This window comes from Larus michahellis, chromosome 5, assembly GCF_964199755.1.
Source record: "Larus michahellis chromosome 5, bLarMic1.1, whole genome shotgun sequence".
In the NCBI taxonomy this organism is placed as follows: domain Eukaryota; kingdom Metazoa; phylum Chordata; class Aves; order Charadriiformes; family Laridae; genus Larus; species Larus michahellis.
In genome coordinates, this window is record NC_133900.1 from 23,838,946 (window position 1) to 23,864,918 (window position 25,973).

Consider the following 25,973-nt stretch of genomic DNA (forward strand, 5'->3'; position numbering starts at 1 on the left):
TTTCTGTACAGCTCTGCTTTGGTGTAAGTAAGTGGGAGAGGAAAGCTGGCAAGCAGAGCTATGCAAAAAACTCTATTCTGCATAGTTAAAGTGACTTTTTCATCAATAATGTCTTTTTCAAACAACCTGAGGAAAGACTTTTTTTTGCAATTTTTTGCAAAATTTTTTGAATTTTTTTTTCAAGCAAGCTCTGACACAAAAAAAAAAAATCACAAAAATACTATGTTTGACAAAGTCCTTTCTTCTCTCAAAAACCGTGGAAGAATTAAGCCAGTTAGATAAACATACGCACATGAAGAACAGGAGACAAAAAAGGACAGAGAAGACAAACAGATTATCAAACTGAATAGCTGAGATTTATCCTAGAGTACAGAGATTTACCTAGTACAGAGCCAACCTTCTCAGCAGAACAAATATGTACTACTCCTGAGTTAAAAAATACAAAATAAACCTTCCAACACCAGTCATTGTTTTGTGTTAAATGCTCAGATATAAGTAATAGCTGTTTCTTTTCTAGAATTATACTTTCACTTACTTGGACCCCATAAGTAATATAAAGGGGAAAAATCCCAGTGTTTACCATAATTCCATTTCTAAGAATGCAGCATTATACTTACCCCTCAAAAAAATGAAGACTGTCCCTAATGTCCCTCCAGCTAGTTAGATTACTGGTGTCACATCTCACCAAAAAAAAAAAAAAATACGAAGAGACAGAATTCAAACACAAAACACTGTTCAGAAGTGAGAAAAAAAATCATCTTTCATTCATGATGGAAAAATATGCACACAGGTTTGTGACTAATATATACATAAGTGTTAACTAACTTAATCTAACCGAGACAACCAAAAATTGGACAAATCAATATGCTTTTTTCTTCATATCACAAAATTAGTTTCAGCCTCATAGACTTCCAAGCTTTGTGGCCAAGCAATTTCAAGGGTAATTTAGAAATACAAAATTGGCTATAGTGCCGTCTCATGACTCCAGAGCCTGCATAGCACATGCTGTTCAACTGGAGACAAGACAAACTCCACAATTTTAATTACCTTCACTTCTAGTAAAGGTAGACAAAGGGACAGGAAATTGTAGTCACAGACTGCAATGTAAAAGGCTCCAACCCACAAAACCAAAAGCTAAGATAAAATAGTTTTAATTTGCATATTTCTGTGAAAGCATCTGTGTATGTACAGTTATGTTGTTTGATTCATCATTAAGTTTATTGGAAGTGCAGCCAACATTTCTTCTGTTTAAGAACTCAGATATTTTTTTACCTTTAAAAAAATCTCAGAACATTATCTGACATTTTAGCAAAACAAAATTAAAAACATTAATAGAAAAATACAAAATAAATTCAAAATAAATAGAAAAGTAATTTTTGTGATGCATTCTCTATTTTTTATATTTACTCTCATTCTTATAACTCGCAGTAAGCTGCTGAAATTCACTTCTATTTTTTCTTTTATTATGGCATGAACTGCAAAAATGAAGTACAAGTATATACTGTACCTTGTTTTACCTGTAAGGAACACACACCTGACAAAAGGCAATCTTCACATCCAGAGTAGGTTCACCACAATAATACAAGAAATGGCGGCTCATAAATACCTGCAATTAAAGAAAAGTAAACATAGAAATTTTGTTTGTCTGCTGATGTGCAAGTACAATGCAGGTCCATCTACATTTGGATTATAAAACTAATCCAAGTTGCTACCCAGATCATGAACAACAGAAATCAGTTAGAACATTGAACACTTTAAATAGCCTCTAAATTCTTTCTGATGCGTGTCAAGGTTATGGGCTCAAATATGACTTGGTTACATCTGCAAAATTTTATAGTAACTGATGCCATTACCTCAAAGTTTATTGTGTCACTTGCATATTCCTACATCAACAAAAATAAAAATCAGGTCAAGAATGTTCTAAACAATGTGGGAATGGGAGACAGTTATTATTATGAGGAGAAAAAAAAAAAAAGTCCTAAGGAAAGTTAGAGAAATTGAAAGACTGAAAGACTAATTATGTCTCTTTATAAATTCATGGCACAACAACTTTATGAATATTACATGTAATTCTAGTTCTCATCTTAATATCTTACAACTATAAAAGGTACAGAAAAGGGCAGTAAGAAGGGTCCAAAGCACATACAGACTCCTTTCATGAAACAACTGCACAGACTGAGAATTTTTTTAGCCTAGAAAAGAGCTGAGTGGAGATATGCTGGATATCCATCAAGTGGTGTACGGAAAAGTGAAAAGGAAAACACTCTTCTCTGTTTTTCTTTTTAAATAAAAGAAGTATGTGGCATTAAACTAAGTTAACAAACAACAGATTCAGAATCAGCAATAAGAGAGAATTCTTGTATGAAGAATTATGTTTTGTCAGCCTGTGAAACTCCCTGCCTCACATTGCTGTGGACATCAGAAGTACGATTAGGCAAATTCATATAAGAAGGAATCTGCTGAAGGCTATTAATCTCAATAATATCACCTCTGACTCAACATAACCCTGAGTCACAGTCTGCCACTATATGCTCACCCTATTTTTAGATTCTTTCACAGGCATCTGATACTGGCAAAGGGACCCATACACTAGACTAGACAGCTGTTTTAACTTAATTCCATAGTACTACATTCAGCTCTGACTAACCAGTCCTTTCCTAGCTGCATTCCATCAATGTAAAAAAATCCACAGAAAAGCTATCAAACTGAAATAGGTAGCTACGTCAAGAGACTTTGGAGCATATTGATTTTGCTGCATAACTCCATTTAAAAAAAAAAGAAAAGAAAAAAAATTTTAAAAGTACAATTAAAAAAACAGCAACTTTTAGTTAAAAAGGAATAAATAATACAGAACTTTGTGTTTTTCTTTTAAATATAAGCTCATTCCAAAGACTTAACAACCAAAAAAGCACAAGCATCACTCCATTAAGATATAGCCATGATTCTGAAACACTATGTGCGTCTGCGCCGCTTGTTTTCAAGAGGAACAATTAAATTACTTCAGGGGTAAATGCCACTAATAAGACAAGACTTAATTTGGAGTAACTTTCATCTCATACAGATTGATCAGGATTTAAGAAATTACAAGAAAGTATTCACTAATACTTACCAACTTGAATGCATCACGTGCTTGCACGTGTTTAATTTTTAATGAATGAATGAATAATCCTGTTATAAAGGCAAGTGCATGACCTTTTCTGCCTCACATTACAGTGTCTGAGATTGCTGCCTCATTGCCCAGTGAGTCATTACTAGAGCATCACATTCCACAGAAGATTTATATTAAAACAAGAAGGAGAAAGAAAGAAATAAAAAAAGCTTTTAACATTAGTCATATTGCTAGTGATTTCTGGAAAGCTAGCAGATAATTACACTCTCATGTTGCAGATATATACACTATGAAATCCTATTGGCTGAATACATCATATTGCTATAATAATCAATGATTGAAATGTCATTAGTCATAACATATGACATTCAAGACAAAGTTTAATAGTGGAAAGTGAAGAAAGGAAGGGAAGGAAATTGGGGAAATTTGATTCTTCACTGAATTTGATGCAACGGTTTACTGAGAAGACACACTTTGTATTATATATGCATTATTACATAGCTCCTACATATGCATTCATACACAGCTCCTCCACTTTCCACAGGAGTGACTGTAACTGTTAATAGTCACCCTGGGCAGAGCAACAGACTGGTGAATTTTATGAACTGGAATACATTTTATAATTTATTATGTTGTCCTTGTATGCAGTTACTGCTTATAAAATAATAGAAGTATGATATGTTTTAATGGCCTAGATCAATACTCATATTTGTCTGTACATGAGATATATCAAATGAATCACTACAGAGCTGAGCTCCTCCAATTGTACACCAGGAATGAGAACACCTTGCTGTAGCACAGAGGTCTGTAAGACTGTATACCCAGGGTAAAATAGATTTGAGTTCATGTTTTACATAGTGCGTGTCTTCCTATATTGAATTCATACAAGATTCTCTTCAGTGCCCTCTAAGTAATCACACATGTATGTAACTTCTAATTTCTTCATGCAGGAAATACATTCACACTCAACTGCGTAAATACCTTTGATCATACCTCCTCTGGTGCTAGCTGACACCACGTCACTAGAGACGTTGTAGAAGTGTCAGTGTAAAGCAAATAAAGAACCTGCCTGATGCTGAGATAATTGTGTCACAACATAAAACAGTTATAAAACAAGAAGCTACAGACAAATGGCATCACTCACTAGGGATCTGAGTTTTGGGTGAGAGCATAAGCATCCGATATTTCTTTACCCTACTTCTGACGCCTTATCTTTTCAACCTTGAGCAAAATCGCCTAGGGTGGGAAGAACTGGGAGAACGGAACAGTGCTGATACAACAAAACACCTCGTAATAACCCAGGCTGGCATCCCTCTGGGAAGCCAGAGATTACAATAGCATCACAGGGAGAAAACCTGTCTACAGAACAAAATTTTCATCAGGATCAAGGCATCGGTATGCCAGAACCTGTAAAAACATACAAGTCTCAGCCTACTTTCAGGCAAGAAAAAACTAGGAGGCGCTAAAATAGGAGGAGGAAAGTAGGCATGAAGGCAAGAATAAGAAAATCCTGAAAATCCTCTGAGCTGTACAGTGGCATAGCCCCAAAGTGAACTGCTGCCTGGGACTCTGAAGATACCACCAGAGGCGTGGCCTCTGCCTGGCCTGCTGCTTTGCCATCCTCTTCTTCACTCCACTCCTCCTCCCTTATCAACAGCTACTCTTCCAAACAGAACGTGGGCTAATGACTGCCCCAGTTTCAGGCCTGATCTTCCCCTTCCCTTCAGTGCTGCCCCCAAATCTGCCTTTTCTAGAGAAGGACTGTTTATTTTTAATAATGCTTATCTTTCTCTCCAGGAGTCAGGAGGATTATCTCATTATTATTCAAACAGCTCTTTGAAGACTGAAAGGATTAAATCAATACTATTAGTATAATTACTGAGAGCAGAGAGGAAATCACGCAATGACAGTAGACAAAGCAAACTAGAAAACAATAGTAACTGTAGTTCTCAAATATAACCTCCTGCAGTAAATCTTTCAGCTCATCCTTGAATTCTTTCCTCACCCTCAAAGCTATACTATGTTGGTACCCAGTGAATGTCTGGACAATTTGGCAACCAGTCTTTTGACCTAGGGAGCCTTGTTTTTCTTCCCAGACTGCACTATTGTTCACATAATTGGCTTCTGAATTATGAATGGAGAGCCTGTGTTTGCCTTTGGCCCAATAGATGCAAACTTTGAGCCTGAGGGGCCTGAACCATTGCTGTACTGGTCCAAGGAGAGTCTCAGCACTTGCACCCACCATGTTGCCTCTAAGCTGCTTCTCTAGCTGCAACTGAACAAGCTCTCTTGTCTGGAGAAAGCATCACAGTCACTTTCTTTTCAGAAAATATTGCCATGATGGTTTCTCATGCCCATGTCTCCTAATCAACAGGCAAATCCCTCATGCCCAATGGATACTGCCTTGGCCTGTCAAAGCATATTTAAACCTTTTTTTGTGACAATTCAGAAAACAAATGTGGAGCCTCGGGAAAGTTCCATATAACTTTTTAATTCAGAGAGACGAAGGAGCCAACTGCCCTCCTGCGATACTGCTTTCTTCATCACAGCCTAGGCAGGTAGGACTCTTCACCTCACCCCACAGCAAAATCATCTATGTCACATACACCGATCCAGGGTTGAAACAAGGTTCTTGATGAGAAAAGCTGCAGCAGCTGTTTGACATGTATTTAAACAAGTGTTGCTGCCACTGAAATCAATCAAGTCCCAAACTAGCCCTGGTGGTGTTCTTACCACCTCCCACGCTCCTGAGGCTGTACTCTGAGAGGTATTTACATGTCCTACCACAAAAAAAATAATTGGAAACTAATCCTTCAAATCCTAATTTGAAAAATATCCCTGTGTGGAAAAAAAATAATTATTAAACAGTATGAGTTCCAATTTTAAGAGAAATCAAATAGCAGCTGAAGATACCATAAACAGTATGGCTACAAACTAGAAAGTTTTAACAGAATCATAGTAGATCCCCAAATAATATGCTATAATCTATTCCCAGTCCCATCAACTCAATAGTAACTCAATAACTCTCTATATATTCATATTAAGAGCCAAATCCAGAATTTCTGCTTATTTGATATTACCATCCAAATACACCAGATATGCACAACAGGTACAGTGAATGTGCTCTCTATCTTCACAGGCATGTAGTTCTATACTTGTGCTACAAAAGGCTAATTAAAGTATTTATTGCTGCCTCATTATATTTCATTCATGAGCAGAAAGACCCAGAGCATGAAAAAAATGAATGAAATAGCACAACAATTTAAAGTTATTTAAAAAAAAAATCCTGCCCCACTTCAGTGAGAGGGGGCAATTTATCAATTCAGCTGTCACTTAAAAACCTTCTTGAAAAACACTAATGTTCAAAGATTAACATTTATGAATTATTAATGCTTCCTGTTTTGAAAATGTCTTTGAATCATTTCATGCATTTCCAGTACTGGAATTCCTCTCTCCTTCATCTGAAAAGATATACTCTCATCACAGTGGCTTATCACTTCTCTGAAGCTTTAAGTAATGCTCTCACTCCTGTAACTGTATTTTTCCTTTACCAAAATTTGGCTGCTCTGCCATATATATATATGGCAGAGTATATATATATTTATTTATATATATATATACACACACGGGTATAAATAACAAAGAGAAAAATAAAGAAGTTACAGAATATTATCAGTATACTGCATCCTTCCATTTCGCATCTTTGTATCCTGAATGTATGAAAGAATGAAGTCCTGACCAATGTCACATAGCGTGAGAAAACACACTGGGAGAAAACAGTAATTTCTGACCCCCAGACTCCTATAGATAGGGGCTCTCTCTTCTTTAACAGGCTGGATCAGGAAAGAAGGGCTGCTATCTGCCCAAATTTTTCATATAATTGCTGCCAGTTATGATTGGATATTGTGTCCAAATACCCTATCAAATTGGTCTTCAAAGACCAGACCTTCCGGCTTTTCAGTAATATTTATAGAACTTAGTTTTTTTCCACATCTAATTTAGAGCACTGCAACAACACAACATTTTCTGTATCAGCTTCAATGAGACCCACTGCTTGGCAAGAAGGTTTAAGACCAGACAGAGGATACATATGAACTGAAATTTGCAAGTGGATTAACAATAGACAAAGAAAGTGCCTCTACTGAGAAATAGTGTTTTTCTGTTGTGTCTATGCTCTCATTTTAATTATTTTTTGAATAACTGGGGAAAGCAATTGTGTGAATAGGGTAACTATTAAGGTTAAATCCCACCAGAAACAGATTATCTTCCACTAGGATGAGAAGTGATGACATGTAAAAATTCACAAGTCATGCAAGCAGCTTTAAAACTGAACTGCTGGAAGAGAAAAAGAGAGTGGTAAAGAAATAATTTAGGAAAAGGCTTTCGGAGGAAATACATATGAAAGGAAAAAAAAGCATACAAACTGAAAGGATAGGGGACTAATAAGTAGGTTGCCCTAATGGTCACAGCTCACATGCAGAGGACAGAAACAGATGAGCTCCAAGTCTGGCCTTGCTACCAGCTTCTTGTGTATTCTCAAGTCAATTACTATGAGTCAGATTTCTGTACTTAACAATACCTGGTGTAAATGCCCAAGTTATAACAGTCCAAGATATCACGTACCTAAGTAATATGTACATTTACAAACAGGTACTATCAAAGAAACTGCTCTTGTGAGATGCTGCAGCAGATTAATTAGTCAAAGTTTATGAGTCAAAGATTATGAGTTGTCACAATCATATAATCTTTTCATTTGTAGCTGAATATCTTCATTCTCTGATGCAAATTCAAAGAGAAAAGAAAATCTAGCCACTTCCTAGAGGCATTAGGTTAGACTTTTATGTTGTAAGCAGCTCTGAATTTGCACAGGATGAACCTCCACTGCTAAGTGTGCAAGACCATGGCTACTATTGTCACCAAAAAATGAAGAAAAACCAATTGGAAAGAGCTGAGCACAGTAAAACGCTTACTACTTGTCTACAATAAAATAACAACCTTTACCACAACCTTTACCACAATGGTAAAAACAAGATTATTTTTTTCCCCTGCATTTTTTCTATTCCGGCATTTGATTTTCATCTGCTTTCTCTTTCTGGTAAAAAAAACCAAACCCAACAAAACCCAACAAACAAAAAGAACCAAAAAAACCCCAAACCACCAAAAAAACTCCCAAACAAACAGACAAAAAATTGAGGTAACGATCTCACAGAAACAAGCCGGACAATTTACACTTCATAGTTATTCAGAAATAGAATCACAGTACCACTCACACTGGAAGGGATCTTTATCCAACCTCTCTGCTCAAAGCAAGGACAGTTGCTTCAGTTGTTTGCAAAGTCAGGATGCTCAATCCCCACCTTTGTTTTGTATTTACATATTAATACGTAGCTACACAAATAAAAATACTATTACTCTAAAAAATGTAAGAGGCTTAGTTCTGGAGTACAAGCCTGTGGCCATGAGCAGATTACACTGTAAATTCTGCAGCTACAAAACAGCTTATTTCTCAAACAACTACAATCCAGATTCCTTCCCTTCTGCAAAGCTTTTCCCCCTCCTAAGCTTTAGCATTTGTAAATTTTAATTATTCCCGTAACAAAAATGCTACTAGAACTACTCATCTCAGGGATGCAAGTGGGATTTACTGCAAAATCAATGCAAACTGTTAATATCAAATGGCAGTTGCATCTTGTTTAAGAAAACACAGAAAATATTTTGATACCTTCTGGGTTGTGTTGATTAAAACTCTAAATATATGAGAAAAAAATTCTCAATGGAGTAAGAAGAGGCCCCGTGTTTCTGATGATCAATAATTAAATTTAATATGATGCAAGACTGGAAATAACAGCTTGCTGCTGGACTATATGCATTTACCTATTCTGCTGTTATTTAGAATGTATATCACGCTAGCACAGAAAGGCTAAAGAAACCAAGACTCCCTTTGAGTCAGCCAGGATACAAACCCAGCAAAAGTGGGTGTTTCCTTGCTCCAAACTAGTTGTAGTTAATGCTGGGTAAAAGTTTTTCAAAGGATAATTAGCTTTGTGATAAAATACTAATACAGAATGATTTTCAGCCTAGAAGCTGATGCACAAACCTGCACAATGTTTTCTCCTTTAGCTTCCGTGGCTGTCTGCATACATTAGATGTAGCACATGTACACTGATACTACAATCACTGTGTTCTACTTATCCCATGTAGGTTTGTTTTCCCTCCTCCAAGCAGGCACTTCTCCTTAAGGGCTACATCAGATTTGGCCATGAAGTTCCTGCATTAATCGAGCCCTTAACTACGCAAGAACTGAAGTGCAGCACCTACGCTTTCACCAATGCCCAACTTCCCCATGCCTGCCACACGATTTGGAAAAAACTTAGCTTACTATATTTAGCAGCAGGACCAAAAACAAAACAAAAAGAAATAATATCTATTACTACAAGGAATAATAATGATAATTATATATCCAGTGAATACAACTAAAGTTCTAGGGTCTGATGAATCAATGAGAGGAGAACTATTTAAAGAAAACATACCTTGTGCTGCTGAGTGGTATTGCTGCAGCAGTGTCATTTGTTTTCCCATAAGCAAAACCAGAAATACAGTATCTGATTAATGCAAAGATACAGAATCGTGAAGGTTATTGTTAGTTAACTGTTATACAGACGACCACAAACTAACACATTAGAAAAAAATTTATAAATTTGTGAACTTCCACTTGACAGGTAAGGAGTGATAAAAACCAAGTCATGTTCCTGTTAGGTACTTGTATACAAGCGAAACAAGGAACGGCACATTAAAACATAAAGGTTAACTGCCACAAGAAAGTAAAAAAAAATTTGTTTTCTTTGTTCTGTAGCATTGGAACAAAGCGACTTTGATGAAGTCAGAGGGTGAGAATTTCAAAGATGGTAAGTAAATGTAAATTTCCTTTTAGACCAAGCAACTGATTTATTGTTGCAGAAAGTGCAGCAAGGCCAGAAATTGAATAGAAGAATTTGAGCCTTACATGAAAAGCAAAGCTATCCAGATTTATAATAGCTAATGGTTACGGCAAATAAGATGTTCTGGTTTAGGACTTCAAGTAGGGTCCTCCTATTTGAGACCTACTGTGCAGATAATATCCTATATGGTTATTTGCGGATTCTTATACTTAGCTGTGAATCTTCTGTGAGAGACCATGAGAAGCAGATACAAACAGGACAGCCAGAGCACTCCCATATTCTAGCTTTGCTGTAACAGAAACTTTGCATCTCTGTTGTATGTACTAAAGTAGCCTTTTCAAGCCTCTGCCATTTCAGGAGATGTATTTAGAATCTCTCTCTGTTTCAAAGTTCTTCCATTTTTAATAGGCTGTCAAGGATTAAATAAAGGAACTGGGACCAGAGATAGTGGGGAAGAGTGTGGACCCCATGGCCAGTCTCCATTAGCCTGGGATGCTGGCTTACTTCAAATATTACCCCACAGAACACTGACCATCGCAGAGGGCCTAGCAGTCTATTTCAATGGGCATGGAATTCAGGGAGCTGGGATGTAGCACACTCAGAATTGTGCATGAAAATAAACCTAGCTTTGGTTCTTTTCCCAAGTGTGAAATTGCCACCAGGAATTATACGTGACAAATTTAGCCTACTTTCCTGTACCATGTGGCACAAAACAACTCAGGTGAAGCTAAAATAGCAACACTGAAAAAAAGATAACTCTGCTGCAAAATACTTTCCTGAAGTTGTTATCTTTTTGTAGTAAATAGAAACATTACAGCATGAAAGACATTGCATTTTCATGGGCTATCACGTTCTTCTCTAGTTGCAATTGCAGACCTATTTTTCTACTTACATTTCCCAATTTCACTTCCTGAAAGGAAATTGTTCCCTCTCTCTTTTTGAGTGTCCATCACATCAGATCCTTGGAGATACACAACAGAACATGGAGAGGGTGTAAAGACATGTTGGGTCCTACTTGGCTAAGTGGCAAAGGATTCACTGATTTAAGGGAGTCAGGGATTAAACTTTTACATCAGACACTATCTATTCAGAAAAGTGTGTTATTCATTCCAAATGGAAAATTTTAAATGCAGTTTTTCATAAGCTGTTTGTTAAAAGAAGCAAAGAGAGAGGAAGAGAGAAAGTGATTCATGGAGGTGAACTGATACAGCAACATGAAATTTTCTACAGTACTGAAATGGAAGGCATCATATAAAGATTCCAGTAACACTGTAAAAACCGTTCTTCACATGACTGCAAACTAAGCTGAAGGTGTAAGGGCAGAGGTGCCTTTACATGCATGCTCCTTTTAACCAAAAAGAGGCATACTCCTTTTAGCCAAAGAGCTTCTCCTAGAGCTTTGGTAAGAAGAAAGGAACCAAAGATGCCAACTCGGCAATTTTCCACACAAACAGTTTGGGAAAAGAGAAAATGGAAAGCAAAACAGGCTGGTTTGTAATTTTGTCCTCCTCATCACCATGAAGACACAGAGACACTAGCCCACACATCTTTCTGGCCATAGGGAAATGTGGTGGGTTGACCCTGGCTGGATGCCAGGTGCCCACGAAACCGCTCTATCACTCCCCTCCTCAGCTGGACAGGGGAGAGAAAATATAACGAAAGGCTCATGTGTCGAAATAAGGACAGGGAGTTCAGTCAGCAATTACCGTCATGGGCAAAAACAGGCTTGACTTGGGGAAAATTAATTTAATTTATTACCTATCTAATCAGAGCGGGATAATGAGAAATAAAAGCTAAATCTTAAAACACCTTCCCCCCACCCCTCCCTTATTCATGGGGCTTAACTTTACTCCCAGTTTTCTCTACCTCCTCCCCCCGAGCGGCACAGGCGGATGGAGAATGGGGGTTGCGGTCAGTTCATCACATGTTGTCTCTGCCACCCCCTCCTCAGAGGGAGGACTCCTCACGCTCTTCCCCTGCTCCAGCGTGGGGTCCCTCCCAAGGGAGACAGTCCTCCACAAACTTCTCCAACGTTCTTCATGAACCGCTCCAGCACGGGTCCCCCACAGGGTCACAAGGCCTGCCTGCAAACCTGCTCCAGTGTGGGCTCCTTTCCACAGGTCACAGGTCCTTCAGGAGCCTGCTCCAGTGCTGGCTTCCCACGGGGTCACAGTCTCCTTCGGACTCATCCACCTGCTCCAGCGCAGGGTCCTCATGCTGCAGCTGGATATCCGCTCCACCGCTAACCTCCACGGGCTGCAGAAGGACAGCCTGCCTCACCATGGTCTTCACCATGGGCTGCAGGGGCATCTCTGCTCTGGTGCCTGAAGCACCTCCTCTCCTTCACCGACCTTGGTGTCTGCAGAGTTGTTTCTCTCACATATTCTCACTCCTCTCTCTTCTGAGTGTTGCTGGTGTTGCACAGGTTTTTTTCCCCACTTCTTTAATACGCTATCCCAGAGGCCCTACCGCTGTTGCTGATTGGCTTGGCCTTGGCCAGCAGTGGGTGTATCTTGGAGCCGCCTGGCATTGGCTCTATTGGACACAGGGGAAGTTTCTAGCAGCTTCTCACGGAAGCCACCCCTGCAGCCCCCCTGCTACCAAAACTTCACCATGCAAACACAATACTCCCTGTTATGGTTAAACAGCAATTTGGAATTGATTCTGCCAGGCAGAGGCACACAGCACCATTTAAAAGCATGGGCACCCACACAGTTATAGGGAAATGCTATAAGTGCATTAAAGCAGAGATACAGCGTAGATATTTCAGACAAACAGGTAATTGTCTGCCTCTCCTATTGTCATGTAGCTGACAGAAATACTCGACTCTGCTGATGAACCAGAGAGTCCAGAGACAAGGATAAAAGTCTTTCAAAATCAATGTAAACACACAAGGTCGAATACCTCATATGAAATCAAGACTTTCACAGGTACTGAATGTAATTCAAATGTGAAAAGACATCAGGAATGGTATTCTTTCTTGTATCTCAGCTCCCCTCAAAGCTGGGCAAAGGGGTGAACAGCAGCAAGTATGTATGTCTGATCCGGTGAGCCAAGGACAGTACAGGAACAGTTTAATTTACCCGGGTACACCAGATGGATCGAGGACTTTTCTCCTCTCCCCGAAACACTGCCATTAATAAGGTATGGTATACCCCAGCAAGAGCAAGCTGAGCATCCTTCAGAAAGTCTTTGCCACCAGGAGAGCTCTGCAGTGAGTAATGACAGGAAGCAAGAGTGAGCAAAAAAACTAAAGAATAATTTAAATGATAAACCTTTGTATTACTTTGAAAGAGTTTGGACTGTAAGATCCAAGATGGGTACCACAAAGTGATACATTACCATGATCAGGGCAAACACATATTTTACGTGAGTTACTTTTACTAAAGAATTTAAGAAGTTCAAGAACACAACTTTATTCTACTTTTGACTGCCTAATTGTAAGAGCAAGAGTAATGCTCAAGCTCTTCCATGTAGCACCTTCTTACATATTTATCCAGATATGCTGCAATCCATAGCTTGCTCTTCTAATGTTTTTGGCTTCTTCTTCAGCTGTGACTCAATTAGCTGAGCTTCCCCACAGCTAAAACACCTTCTGATGTCCATAGTGCCAAGCTTTCTTTAGGCTCACAACAAAATAGAGATGTAAATACTCATTATTTTGCCCAGCCCTTCACACTTGATTAATTCTGCTCCCTATAAATCATTAACCCATTTGCCTAATACTCATCCCAGTTAGACTATAAGCTTGGAAAGTATAAACACTACACATTTAGTAGAGCTTCATGCGCTTATGCCATCAGATCAGTATTACACAGCAGTAATAATAATCACATCTCTTACATGTGTGGATAATGCACATGGTCATCCAAAGAATAGAAAGCTCTTAAGGGAGGTATTAAACCCACATGCCCTTTTTGTTTGAGGAAAATCTCAGTGATTTAGTGTGGGCCCAAGGCATAAATGTTTCCTAGAACTCCCATGAGGACAGTGCAGCTTCCCATTAGCCTCAGTGGAAGTCTGTGCTCATAAAGCATAACACAGCCCTTGCACAATTCCACTGGAGCACTGGCATTCACTCTGCTAAACTAGAAATGTAAACATGAATGAAAAATTTAGAACTTGGTCATATGCCAGGGCTCCAGAGTTTTAGATTAAGTTTTCAGGGTTCTAATGTTTTTCAGGTGGCTGCCTTTATCAAGGGCTCAACAGGGGACAGCAGTTGGCCAGTAAAGTCACACTTGTCTCTTTTCTTGCAGCAGGCAAAGAATATATACCACAAGAAAGCAATTGCCATTTGAATGAGCAACAGACCAGCAAACATAAGGGTTTCTGTGTTCACTTCCTAGTGCTTTTACTTCAGCTACAAATGTAAACCTTTCCAGAACTGGGCAGAAGCCAGAAGCTCCTTGTGTAATTTTGCTCTTACTCAGTTCCTAGCTTCTAGACTTTTCAACAGGTATGAATATTATAAAAAACATATGAAAATATGTATTTATAAAATATATGAATATTTTTCTTACACACTACCAGACAAACGTCTCAAGCCTGATGGACTGTGACTCTTTCTAGTACATTCAAGTTCCCACACTACTAACAGAGCCATGGGAACTGCATTTTCCGATCTGCAGTATTTCCAAAACTTTAAAAAATATTTCTAAACTAGAAAAAAAACCTTAAAAGTCAAAATTTCAAGCAAAAAAAAAAATATTCCTTAGACTACAGGAAAACACAAATGAATTGAAATTTTTAGTCTTTGATTGATTTTCTTTAATTTCTGCCCCCCCAAGCAAATGTTTCTATTTTGTTAAAAGCACTTTTTGCAATGAAAAGTCTTCTACCAACATTTTCTTCAACAAGCTGTAATTAATAATATCTCCTAAACATACTTCTGAGTCTCAACCCTCAAAGTCCAAAAAATACATGCTCACGTGTAGCCTGCTTTGGAAAAAAAAAAAAAAAATGACGGAGAGGTCTGTGAGGTGCTTGTGCCATCTGAATGTTGCCAGTCTGTTCACTGCCTTTCACTCCAAAGCTATGCTGTCTGGCAGAAAGAGCTGGTACTGTTTATCAGAAATGGTAAAAGAAAAAAGAGTAGCCATTTAGAAGGTAATTGGAAATACATTAGAAAAAGAATACAGCAACATTTCCAGCATGTGAACATAGCAAAATGGACAGGACAAAAATGACCGCTTGACAGGCTGTGGCTTGATCACCATCTTGTAAATGCTATAATAGGCTTCCTCTTCCCAAGGTTAGGTGTAGTATTTTTGCTGAAGTTATACAAAAACAGTTTACCAAAGTGGGGCAGGGGGAGAGGAAATCCATATTAACTTTTTATCCACAGAACAACTCTATTCCATGTGAATTCTTTAAGATCATTTATTTCAGCGCCAAGATGAACAAAAGATGCATGTTCATAAATTCCCTCAAACTCTTTCCCCTAGTCTATGAATAAAATCATTATTTTTCTTCTTAGAAAGGCAACAAATATCATGGATGTTTTTCTGAAAGAGACTGCTGTTTCAGGCAATTTTAGGAAAGTAACCAGCCGTTGAGAAAAAAAACTAATAGAAATTTGTAAAGACATATGATATGCCAGAAGAGGAGCAGCTTCTAGGTCACTTCATAAAATGCAATAATTGCTTCCAAAAGAAATTATCTGAAGAGAAGACAGATTGAAGAAATACTGAAACATGAATTGAGAAATAAGCTAAGGAGAACTTCCAGAAATGACTACTACCAATTTATATTGGACATGAATACATGAAACAGTGAATGAAGTTTAAAGTTCCAGATAACTGTTATAAAAGCATCCATCACTGACAGTTTCTTTTATTGCTGCTAATTACACAGAGCTGGCAGCTGAGATTATGTCAACACTACTAATAACATGCACCAATCCTAATTCATTCATATTTATCATATTCTTGCCATTGTCCCCTCATTTTACCCTCATCTTGTCATTTACCCTCATATTGGGTTATTTCTACACTGCAATCCAGATAGGAAGTGCCAATAACAACCTTTCAGTACCTACCTGGAAAATACTGGGCCTAGTAGCTCAACCTATCAACATTTTTTGTAAATATTCAGGAAAAAAAATTCATGTATAAATGCCTGGTCAGTTGGCCTGCAGAAAGCTCTATGCTTTGTCCCTAATTTGCAATTGGAATTTGAACTAGATACTTTGAAGTCAGTTAAACCATGTTTCCTCTGGAGCAACTGTCTACTGTGTTTACTACATCATCTACTGGGTGAACCAGCTGGCATTCTGTGACCCCCAATCTTGTCCATGGGCTGCTGACATTGAGACACCTGCCCTTATCTAAGGCAAGTGGCCACTGCTCCCACGATGACACAGGTGGAGTAAAAGAAAGACACTCTTTTGTGCCTGCACAAAAATCACTACCATTACTGCCTTCATAGAGCATTTTAAGACAGACCGCCTTTCTCTGTTCCTATTTCCAGAAGGTTAGGAAATTCCATTATTTCTTGTTCTCTTGAACCTCACGAAGGCCATGAGTTCAGAATATAAGCACAAGCTTTGCTGTCTACTTTTCAATGCCAAGCTGAAAAAATGCACTGAAGGACACAAATTTCCTGTATCATAAATAAGTTTAAGCCCTGCTTCTTAAACAAAATCAGATGCCCAGAGAATCAGATATGACTGTCCCTGCATATTTTCTGATATCATTTCCAGCTCCCATAGAAGATGCATATAAGATAAATCAACTTAAATCCAACTGACCCGACATCATTTGCAAGGAATTACCCTGCTATGAGACAGCTGACTGATTTCTCTTCTCCAATTCAGAGTGGTAGCACGAACTACTGCAACACACCAATGAATGTCATGAAGCTGCTTCACACAAAAATGACTCACTGTCCACAAAAAACACCTGAATTTAGACTAGAAATTTGCTTCACATGGTTTCCAGCCTCCTGTAGACTACAGATCAGAGCATACTTTCCATAAACCCTTTGCAACAATGTGCATAGTTCATGTATTTCCTAGGTAATTGACTGTTTACTGCTTTTTCAGCAAAATCAGTAAGAGACAGGTTCAGTGATACTCCACAAGGAGGAAACCTGATGATAAAAAAAAACTTTTAGACTTCCCTCCCCAACAAAGTACAGTGTGCTAAGCAAAAGTAGGAGCTAAATATTTTACAAAAACAGGTAAACAGGTTTACAACACTCCTCAAGAGCTCTTTCACACACATTTACAGATAATAAAACCAAGGCACCATCAAAATAAATGACATGTCCCCTCAGTCAGGAATAGTGGCCTGTGTGCCTGGTTTTAATCCACCTACTGAAAGCACCACTGAAAGCTAATATAAGATATGTCAAATTCCTAAAACAAAAGTTAAGAATAGGTTTCACTGAAAACCATACTTCTGACAGCTGCCTCAGAAACAAAGGATCAAAGTCCAATTTTGCTTGCATAGCCAAGTGCTTTCTTTTTTGTATTTCATTTTTGAATGTAAACATTTTGGAGTGTAGAATTGAGCAGCTGAATAAACTGATCTATTTATCTGTAACCCCTAGTATGTTTTCATCATCTTTTGGATTTTTGGTTTGTTTTGGTTTGGTTTTTTTTTTCTTTTTTTTTTTTTTTTTTTTTTTTACTTTCTAACATATATTTTTTTCTAGGACATCTTTCTGGATTTTGGCCTGAAATCATATGGATGCATGAATAATAACAGACTCCATATTCTTTTGAGTAGCGGGGAGTTTTAAGTTGGCCTGAGCAGAAATTTGTGAATGATGTTGGGAAACAGGAAAAGGAATATGACATTTCTGAAGCACAAGGAGCCTTTAAAGCACTTGTAAGTGTGGCTATAAAAGTAACCTTCCCCCCACTCCCGCGTCAGTAGAAACACCTTTTATCAATCATTCCATGTCTCCCTTGACCCTCTTTGTCGTCACTACTCCATTCTCCAGGGCATGGCAAAGAGGAAGGCCTAAATTTTCAGAGAATTACCTGCTTTTTTTTAGAATTACCTAGGTTGGAAGGGATCTTTCAGATCATCTAGTGCAACCATCAACCTAACTCTGACAAAAACCATCACTAAACCATATCTCCAAGCACTATGTCTACCCGTCTTTTAAATACCTCCAGAGATGGTGCCTCAACCACTTCCCTGGGCAGTCTGTTCCAATGCTTAATAATCCTTTCAGTGTAAAAAAATTTTTGTAATATCCAATCTGAATCTCCGCTGGCACAACTTGAGGCCGTTTCCTCTTGTCCTATTGCCTGTTACTTGGGAGAAGAGGCTGACCCCCACCTCTCTACAACCTCCTTTCAGGTAGTTGTAGACAGCAATAAGGTTCCCCTTCAGCCTCCTTTTCTCTAGACTAAACAACCGCAGTTTCCTCAGCCTCTCCTCATAAGACTTATTCTCCAGACCCCTCACCAGCTTTGTTGCCCTTCTTCAGACATGCTCCAGCACCTCAATGTCTTTTTTGTAGTGAGGGGCCCAAAACTGGACACAGTACTTGAGGCGGGGCCTTACCAGTACCAGGTACAAGGGGATGATCCCTTCCCTAGTCCCACTCACCACACTATTCCTGATACAGGCTGTTGGCCTTCTTGGCCACCTGGGCACACTGCTGGCTCATATTCAGCTGGCAGTTGACCAACATCCACAGGTCACAGAATGGTAGGGGTTGGAAGGGACCTCTGGGGATCATCTAGTCCAACCCCCCTGCCAGAGCAGGGTCACCCAGAGCAGGTTGCACAGGAACGCGTCCAGGTCGGTTTTGAATGTCTCCAGAGATGGAGACTCCACCACCTCTCTGGGCAGCCTGTGCCAGGGCTCTGCCACCCTCAAAGTAAAGAAGTTCCTCCTCACGTTGAGATGGAACTTCCTATGTTCAAGTTTGTGCCCATTACCCCTTGTCCTGTTGCTGGGCACCACTGCAAAGAGCCTGGCCCCATCCTCCTGACACCCACCCTTTGGGTATTTGTAAGCACTGGTAAGATTCCCCCTCAATTGTCTCTTTTCCACACTAAAAAGACCCAAAACCTTCAGCCTTTCTTCATAAGAGAGGTGCTCCAGTCCCCTAATTGTCTCGATAGCCCCTTTGCTGTACCCTCTCCAATAGCTCCCTGTCTTTCTTGAACTGGGGAGCCCAGAACTGGACAAAGGACTCCAGATGTGGCCTCACCAGGGCAGAGTAGAGGGGGAGGGTGACCTCCCTCAATCTGCTTGCCACACTCTTCTTGATGCACCAGGATGCCGTTGGCCTTCTTGGCCCCAAGGGCACATTGCTGGCTCATGGTCATCCTGTTGTCCCCCAGGATTCCCAGGTCTCTCTCAGCTGAGCTGCTCTCCAGCAGGTCAGCCCCCAACCTTGTATGGGTGCATGGGGTTATTCCTCCCCAGGTGCAGCACCCTACACTTGCCCTTATTGAATTTCATAAGGTTTCTCTCCACCCAACTCTCCAGCCTGTCTAGGTCTCTCTGTATGGCAGCATGGCCTTCTGGTGTGTCAGCCACCCCTCCCAGTTTTGCATCATCAGCAAACTTGCTGAGGGTGCACTCTATCCTTTCATCCAGGTCATTGATGGATATATTGAAGAGGACTGGACCCAGTACTGACCCCTGGGGAACACGACTCGTCACTGACCTCCAACTAGACTCTGTGCCACTAATCATGACCCTCTGAGCTCTATCTTTCAACTAGTTTTCAATCCATGCCACTGTCCGTTGATTTAACCAACACTTCCTAAGCTTCACTATGAGGATGCTGTGGGAGACCATGTCGAAAGCCTTGCTGAAGTCGAGGCAGACAACATCCACTGCCCTCCCCTCATCTATCCATCCTGTCATTCCATCATAGAAGGCTATCAGTTTAGTCAGACACCATTTCCCCTTGATCAATTCGTGTTGACTACTTCCGATAGCTTTCTTTTCCTCCACATGCCTTTAGATGACACCCAGAACAAGCTGTTCCATCATCTTTCCAGGGATGGAGGTGAGGCTGACCGGCCTGTAGTTTCCTGGGTCCTCCTCCTTGCCCTTTTTGAAGACTGGTGTGACATTGGCTTTCCTCCAGTCTTCAGGCACCTCACCTCTTCTCCAGGACCTTTCAAAGATGATGGAGAGCGGCCCAGCAGTGACTTCCGCAAGCTCCCTCAGCACTCTCAGGTGCATGCCATCAGGAGCCATGGACTTGTGGATATCCAGTTTACTTAATTGATCTCTAACTTGATCCTCCTCAACCAAGGGGAAGTCTTCCTTCGTCCAGACTTTCCCTGTTACTTTCTCCAAAGTCTGGGAACTCCTGAGGGCTGACCTGAGCAGTAAAGACCAAAGCAAAGATGACATTCAAGTAACTCCGCCTTCTCCGCATCCTCTGTCACCATGGCTTCTGTCTCATTCAACAGCGGGCCCACATTTTCTCTAGTTTTCCTTTTGCTTCCAATATACTTGAAGAAGCCCTTCCTGTTGACCTTGACATCCCTTGACAGGTTTAATTCCAAGGAGGCCTTGGCTTTCCTCATTTCATCCCTGCACGCTCTGGCAGCATTCTTGTAGTCTTTCCAAGCGGTCGGCCCCTTCTTCCACGTGCTGTAAACTTCCTTCTTCCAATTGAGCTTTTTCAGAAGCTCCCTGCTCAACCACGCAGGTCTCCTGTGTCCCTTGCCTGATTTCTTGCTCTTAGGGATGCACCGATCCTGAGCTTGGAGAAAGTGAAATCTGAATATCAACCAGCTCTCTTGGGCCCCCTACCTTCCAGAGCCCTAGCCCACGGGATTTCTCCAAGTAGTTTCTTGAAGAGGTCAAAGTTAGCCCTCCTGAAGTCCAAGGCTGCAATCCTACTTGTTGTTGTTTTGTGCATACTACCCATGATCCTGAACTCTATCTTCTGATGATCACTACAGCCAAGGCTGCCCTCAACCTTAACGTCCTCCACCAGTCCCTCTGTGTTTGTCAGTACTAGGTCCAGTAGTACTCCTCTCCTTGTTGGCTCCTGCACCACCTGTGTCAAAAAGTTGTCATCAATACACTAGAGGTCTTTTTTTGCCAGGCAGCTCTCCAGCCACTCTTCCCCAAGCCTGTAGTGCTGCATGGGGTTGTTGTGACCCAAGTGCAGGACCCAGCACTTGGCCTTGTTGAACCTCATACCATTGGTCTCGGCCCATCAATCCAGCCTGCCCAGGATCCATTTAATGGCAGATCATCTTAAAATGATGTACTGGGGACACAAGAATGGAAGTGTCTCATTTATTCCTATTTCCCATGCATTTGCTTAACATGCAGCCAACAGTTACAACTCCAGTAGGGCTAGCACCTAGGAAGCTAAGTTTACCTGGTCTTGCTGTATTATGAACTTATTTGGCTATGTTTATCAAAGTTAAACAAAAAAACCCAACCAAACAAGTTAAAACAAAAAAACCCCACATCCACCAAGTTAAAAAAAAAATAAAGCTACATAAGATACAAGAATGCCTTGTGATTTTCTGCAGCGCTTCTCGGCATTACTTGGCAAATGAATTTAACACAGAATGTCATTCAGAACTATCTTTAGTCCTTGTTAGTGTGTTAGCACATTATCGTGATTAATCATTGTTATATTAATGTACAGGCACTTCAAGATGAACTAAGAATAGTCACATTGTACCAGGTACTGCTAAATCATCTTTTATATTACCATTTACACTATTATTATATTATTTTTGTATTATAATACTACACATCTGTGCTACACAGAGAAGAATATTACAAGTGCATCGAGATCTTGATTTTGCAAAAATTTAAATACAGGCCTAAAGGAAATCCCAGCATGTGCAATGTCCTCTAGCCCACTGAGGTAAATGTGTGTAAGGCTTTGCATATGATCCACAGCTGCAGAGTCACGCTCACAGAATCGAAGTAATACTGGACTTAGATTTAGAAGTGAAACTTCACAGTAAGATACACAGCTAAATAGGTCATGTCTACAGAATACAGCCTACCTCACGCACACCCTGTCCATGCTTAGAGTTATCATGCAAAACATCATACTCATTCAATGTTTTTTCAAAGGTTCATTGACTGGTCAAATCAAAATTAGTTCTGTCTGTAACGCTCACAGGCATTTTTCATAAATGAAGGCTTTGGTCACAATCGTTCTCCCTCACAGGGAGCAGACTACAAACTATAGCTGCAAAAAACAAATTACAAAACACCCCTAAGAAAGTGTTTCTTTTCCTGAACTGATTCTCCTCCTATTTGTCTGCGTTTTTACAGTACACTCATCGCAGTGCAATACGAACATTTCACAAACATGTAACATCTATAGTAGTTCACTTCTTTTGCATGGATTTTCCTTTTTAACTAAGCTTGTTTTCATCAGTAATTAGGTGGCCCCAGATGCCTTACCAGGGATAGGATAGTCTGACAGCAAAGTTTTACATTTTATCCAGGTGACGCACTTGCAATTGTTCTGAGGTCTTCCCCAGGAGAGCTGCAAATCTGGGGACCACTGCTTAACAGATGTGGCCTCGCCAAGTTTCCCCCTCTGTTCCAGTAGAAGACAGCTGTCAAAGAAGTTAAAGACACGGAGGGTTAAGGAAGCCTGGGTCTGAGTTGGGACAGTTAGCGCATTTTGTGACCATTTGTTCCATTTTAGCATGCTCCAATTCAAAACAGCACAGATAACTTGAGCAAGGGACACTGAGTGGTCCATTTTCTCTCATTAAACTAGCTGGTTTCCTTCAAACCCCCTGCGGCCTCTCTAATGTCAGTATTGTCACACACTGGTATACTCTGTTGGATTAAAAAAGCCTAGAGGTCACTACCATGCATTGCGATAGTTAATGAATGCAATGTCTTGTTCACCTCCAGGTAGAGAACATTTCTGTAGCTGTGGACTTTTGGATACAGAGAACAGTTCAAAGGGCAAATAAACAAGCAATACGTTATTCCTTAAACGTGCCATTATACAAGAATAAGAAGTCCACATCCTGAATCATCTTCCTGCACAGTACTGAAGGCTTACAGGAAAGGGAAAATTTCTTATTTGGAGAAATAAAGAAACATGAGGAAAGGTAAAGTAAAACCCCCAGAACATCAGTGTTGAAATACTCAAGAGCAGAAATTTAACAGAGGCAATCAATGAAATCTTATCAACTGTGTATCAGTGAGGAAAGGGTACATTAGAAAGATGTATTGTTGTCTGCTCTTTAAAAATAATACTGACACTTAAATTCCTACAAAACCCATGAAATTACAATAGCTGTTTACAAACCTACCTTTTTTTGGTTCTGCAAACTATACATTTCGTCTTTCTTTTTGCCTTGCTGCCCTGAACAATTGTAACGTTTTATAATCTAGGGAACAGGGGAGCAGAGGGCAACGGCAACCAACAGCTTTGCAACTTCTCCCATTAACTTAGTCTGCAGCCTGCTTAAAAGTCACTCTTACAGACAACTTGGCAAAATATGCACTTCAGACAACCATACGGCATATTTACCTCCATATACCCTTAGTCTTCTACAAAGGGTTGAACTGTATGCCACATCTGATTTAAGGTATAAACCTTAAAAGGAACAAACAGCTGTTTGAGGTCTTTAAGACATCCTTAGGTGTTAGTGAAAAAACAGGGAAACACTTGTACATTCAAAAGCCCCCAAATCTTCAAAAACAGTATCCATGAGCATAGTCTGCTTTCTGCATAGTCATGGAAGAATAAGTCCCTGTCACAAACCACTGTGCAAAGCCAAGAATACAAGATTATTAACTTTTCCTTTCCCTGTTTTTTCCTTACACGTGCTTTTAGGCTTTTCTGACTGTTTTGAGTTAAATTCTGGTATGACTAGTACCAGAGCTATAGAAAATATTGCTGAAGGTGACACCACTAAATTATCCAGTCTATATTCCTACCCAACAGCAGGATCAACTGTAATTATTTCTGACAGATATTTTTATAACTTGTTTTTCACAATGGAACATGCCCTTGCGATTTGCATTACATTCAGTGGAGAAGTTCCTGTTTATAAACAATAAAATCTATAGCTTCAGAAGAACAGTGCTCAACAGAACACTAGGCTTACAAAGACATAAATGAATTCACAGAAAATTTATATTCTCTGGGTCAAATTAACTGCTGGCAGAAAGGTTAATCAGGGTTATGCCCACCTCCATTATGAACTAGTTTAAGCCCTCTATAAAACTTTGAGAGTTTTATCTGTTAACCAAGAGCCTGTATGTTTACTATACTCTTCTGTCAGTTGCTTTACAAATGTCAAATATCATTTTAAACAGCCACTGCATTTGAATTACTGTAATCTGATTAAATAGGTCTAATAAACCCGATCAGAAGAGCTCAATGTTTCATTTAAGTCAAGGAGTTTTCTTATCTACTTCACAACAAGTAAAAAAGCTACAGCCAACAAGACTTGATCTTCTGGCTACAAAACACTTTTCCACCACATTTGCATCGAGTTACTGAGAGTAAATGCCTTTGTATTGTCATTTACCCCTGGATTTTGAAAGCCTGCCAGACGCGGACTATTAACCAGTAACTATTTATGGTTAAATTATCAGTGTCACTTCATGAGTGACCACAGTAACTATCAGTTTCTGCTCAACATGGCATGAGTGCCTACTTTGAGAGCTCACAAAACATCTCTGGAAGACATACAGAATCACATGGCAGCTGACAAAGCATCTGACTGCAGCACATTTCCTCTATATGGGCATGGCCCTTAACAGTCCCCCACAGCATTTTCAAGGCCCAGCTTCCATGAAGTGACTCCAGGGTTCCGCAGTGCACATCTCATGAGGGACTGGGGGAAGATTTGGAAATAGAATACCACTGGCTTAGGTTCACCAGAGATGAATCACATATCTGGAACAAGATGAGTGAAACCACCAATGGACACTGTAAAGCTCAACAGGAGTGAAAACTCATAGCAGTATTTCAGATCCACCATATAAGAAACTTCCGGTTTATTTTAGACAGGCTATTTACCCCTCCCTGGGAACTTGTGATGTCATACTTGTAGGAAAACTCCGACACAAGAATTATTTTATTTTGCAGCTAGTACAAGGAATGTACAATTCAAGCAAACCTCGGTCACAGAGATAATCTTCCTGGCTTTGCACTTCTACTGCTGACTTGTATAATCATTTTAACGTTATAGCACCCTTACTAAATAGATGCATGCATGCAAAAGAAATCACTAAGTCCATTAATATCTTGTAGGCTTTAGGAAAGCCACACAGGCAGCAATGAAGCATGCCACAATGAGCAACACCTTACAACACCCTTCTCCTTCAGAGGCAGAGTGCTTTCATCAAAAATGTGTCAGTGTATTTCACTACTTAGCAATTTCATTAATTCAGAGATGTGTTTCAGAGTAATTACTCTCCCCTTCACTTCTGTGGGGATTTTTCTTTTAAGAGAGGTTACTCTCTCTAAACCAGAGACTACCTTTTGAAACAAAGTTTTATTTTTATTACTTACCTCTGTCTCATTTAAAGCATGTATTATTATAATTGTATCTCCTTTTTCTCTGTATAATCCAAATAATGTCCAAAAGCTGTTCAATGAGAATGCTCTTGCTTTATTTTAAACAGAAGCTTCTATCTCAAAGATATATTGAAAAAAAAAATGAATACACATTTGTGGGATACTATTCCCGCATGATTGCAGAACAACCCAGTCAGTCACAGAAGGGTGGGTGACAAGCAACCATTCTTCTATAACAAATACATCCATTCTGTTCTATAGTAGCACATAATTTTGCCCAAATTAACAGCCATATACTACCAGTGAAACAATTTTACTGGATATCAGAAAGGGCATTAGTTCAATGAAGTTTACAAATTAAGCCTATTAAATTTAGCAGAATGGCTTCATACTTAAAGAATCAGGCAGCATGTGCTGTCAAACTGACATTTGAAGGTGAAACACTAAGCACATAG

The 25,973-nt window shown here is 39.7% G+C and overlaps 1 protein-coding gene across 12 annotated transcripts in view; it reads right to left on the reverse strand.

Moving 5' to 3' along the window:
* Nucleotides 1-25,973, reverse strand: part of MAPK10 (mitogen-activated protein kinase 10) — a 163,314-nt gene that overhangs the window by 81,996 nt on the left and 55,345 nt on the right. For 3 of the 12 annotated variants that reach the window (XM_074589158.1, XM_074589152.1, XM_074589163.1), the window contains exon 3: nucleotides 1,535-1,606. In XM_074589158.1, the coding sequence (XP_074445259.1) occupies nucleotides 1,535-1,600 (66 nt within the window). In that variant the 5' untranslated portion in view covers nucleotides 1,601-1,606. Of the gene's footprint in view, nucleotides 1-1,507; nucleotides 1,607-22,424; nucleotides 22,583-25,973 lie in introns of all 12 variants that reach the window. The other 9 variants (XM_074589160.1, XM_074589155.1, XM_074589150.1 and 6 more) reach the window with 6 other exon arrangements.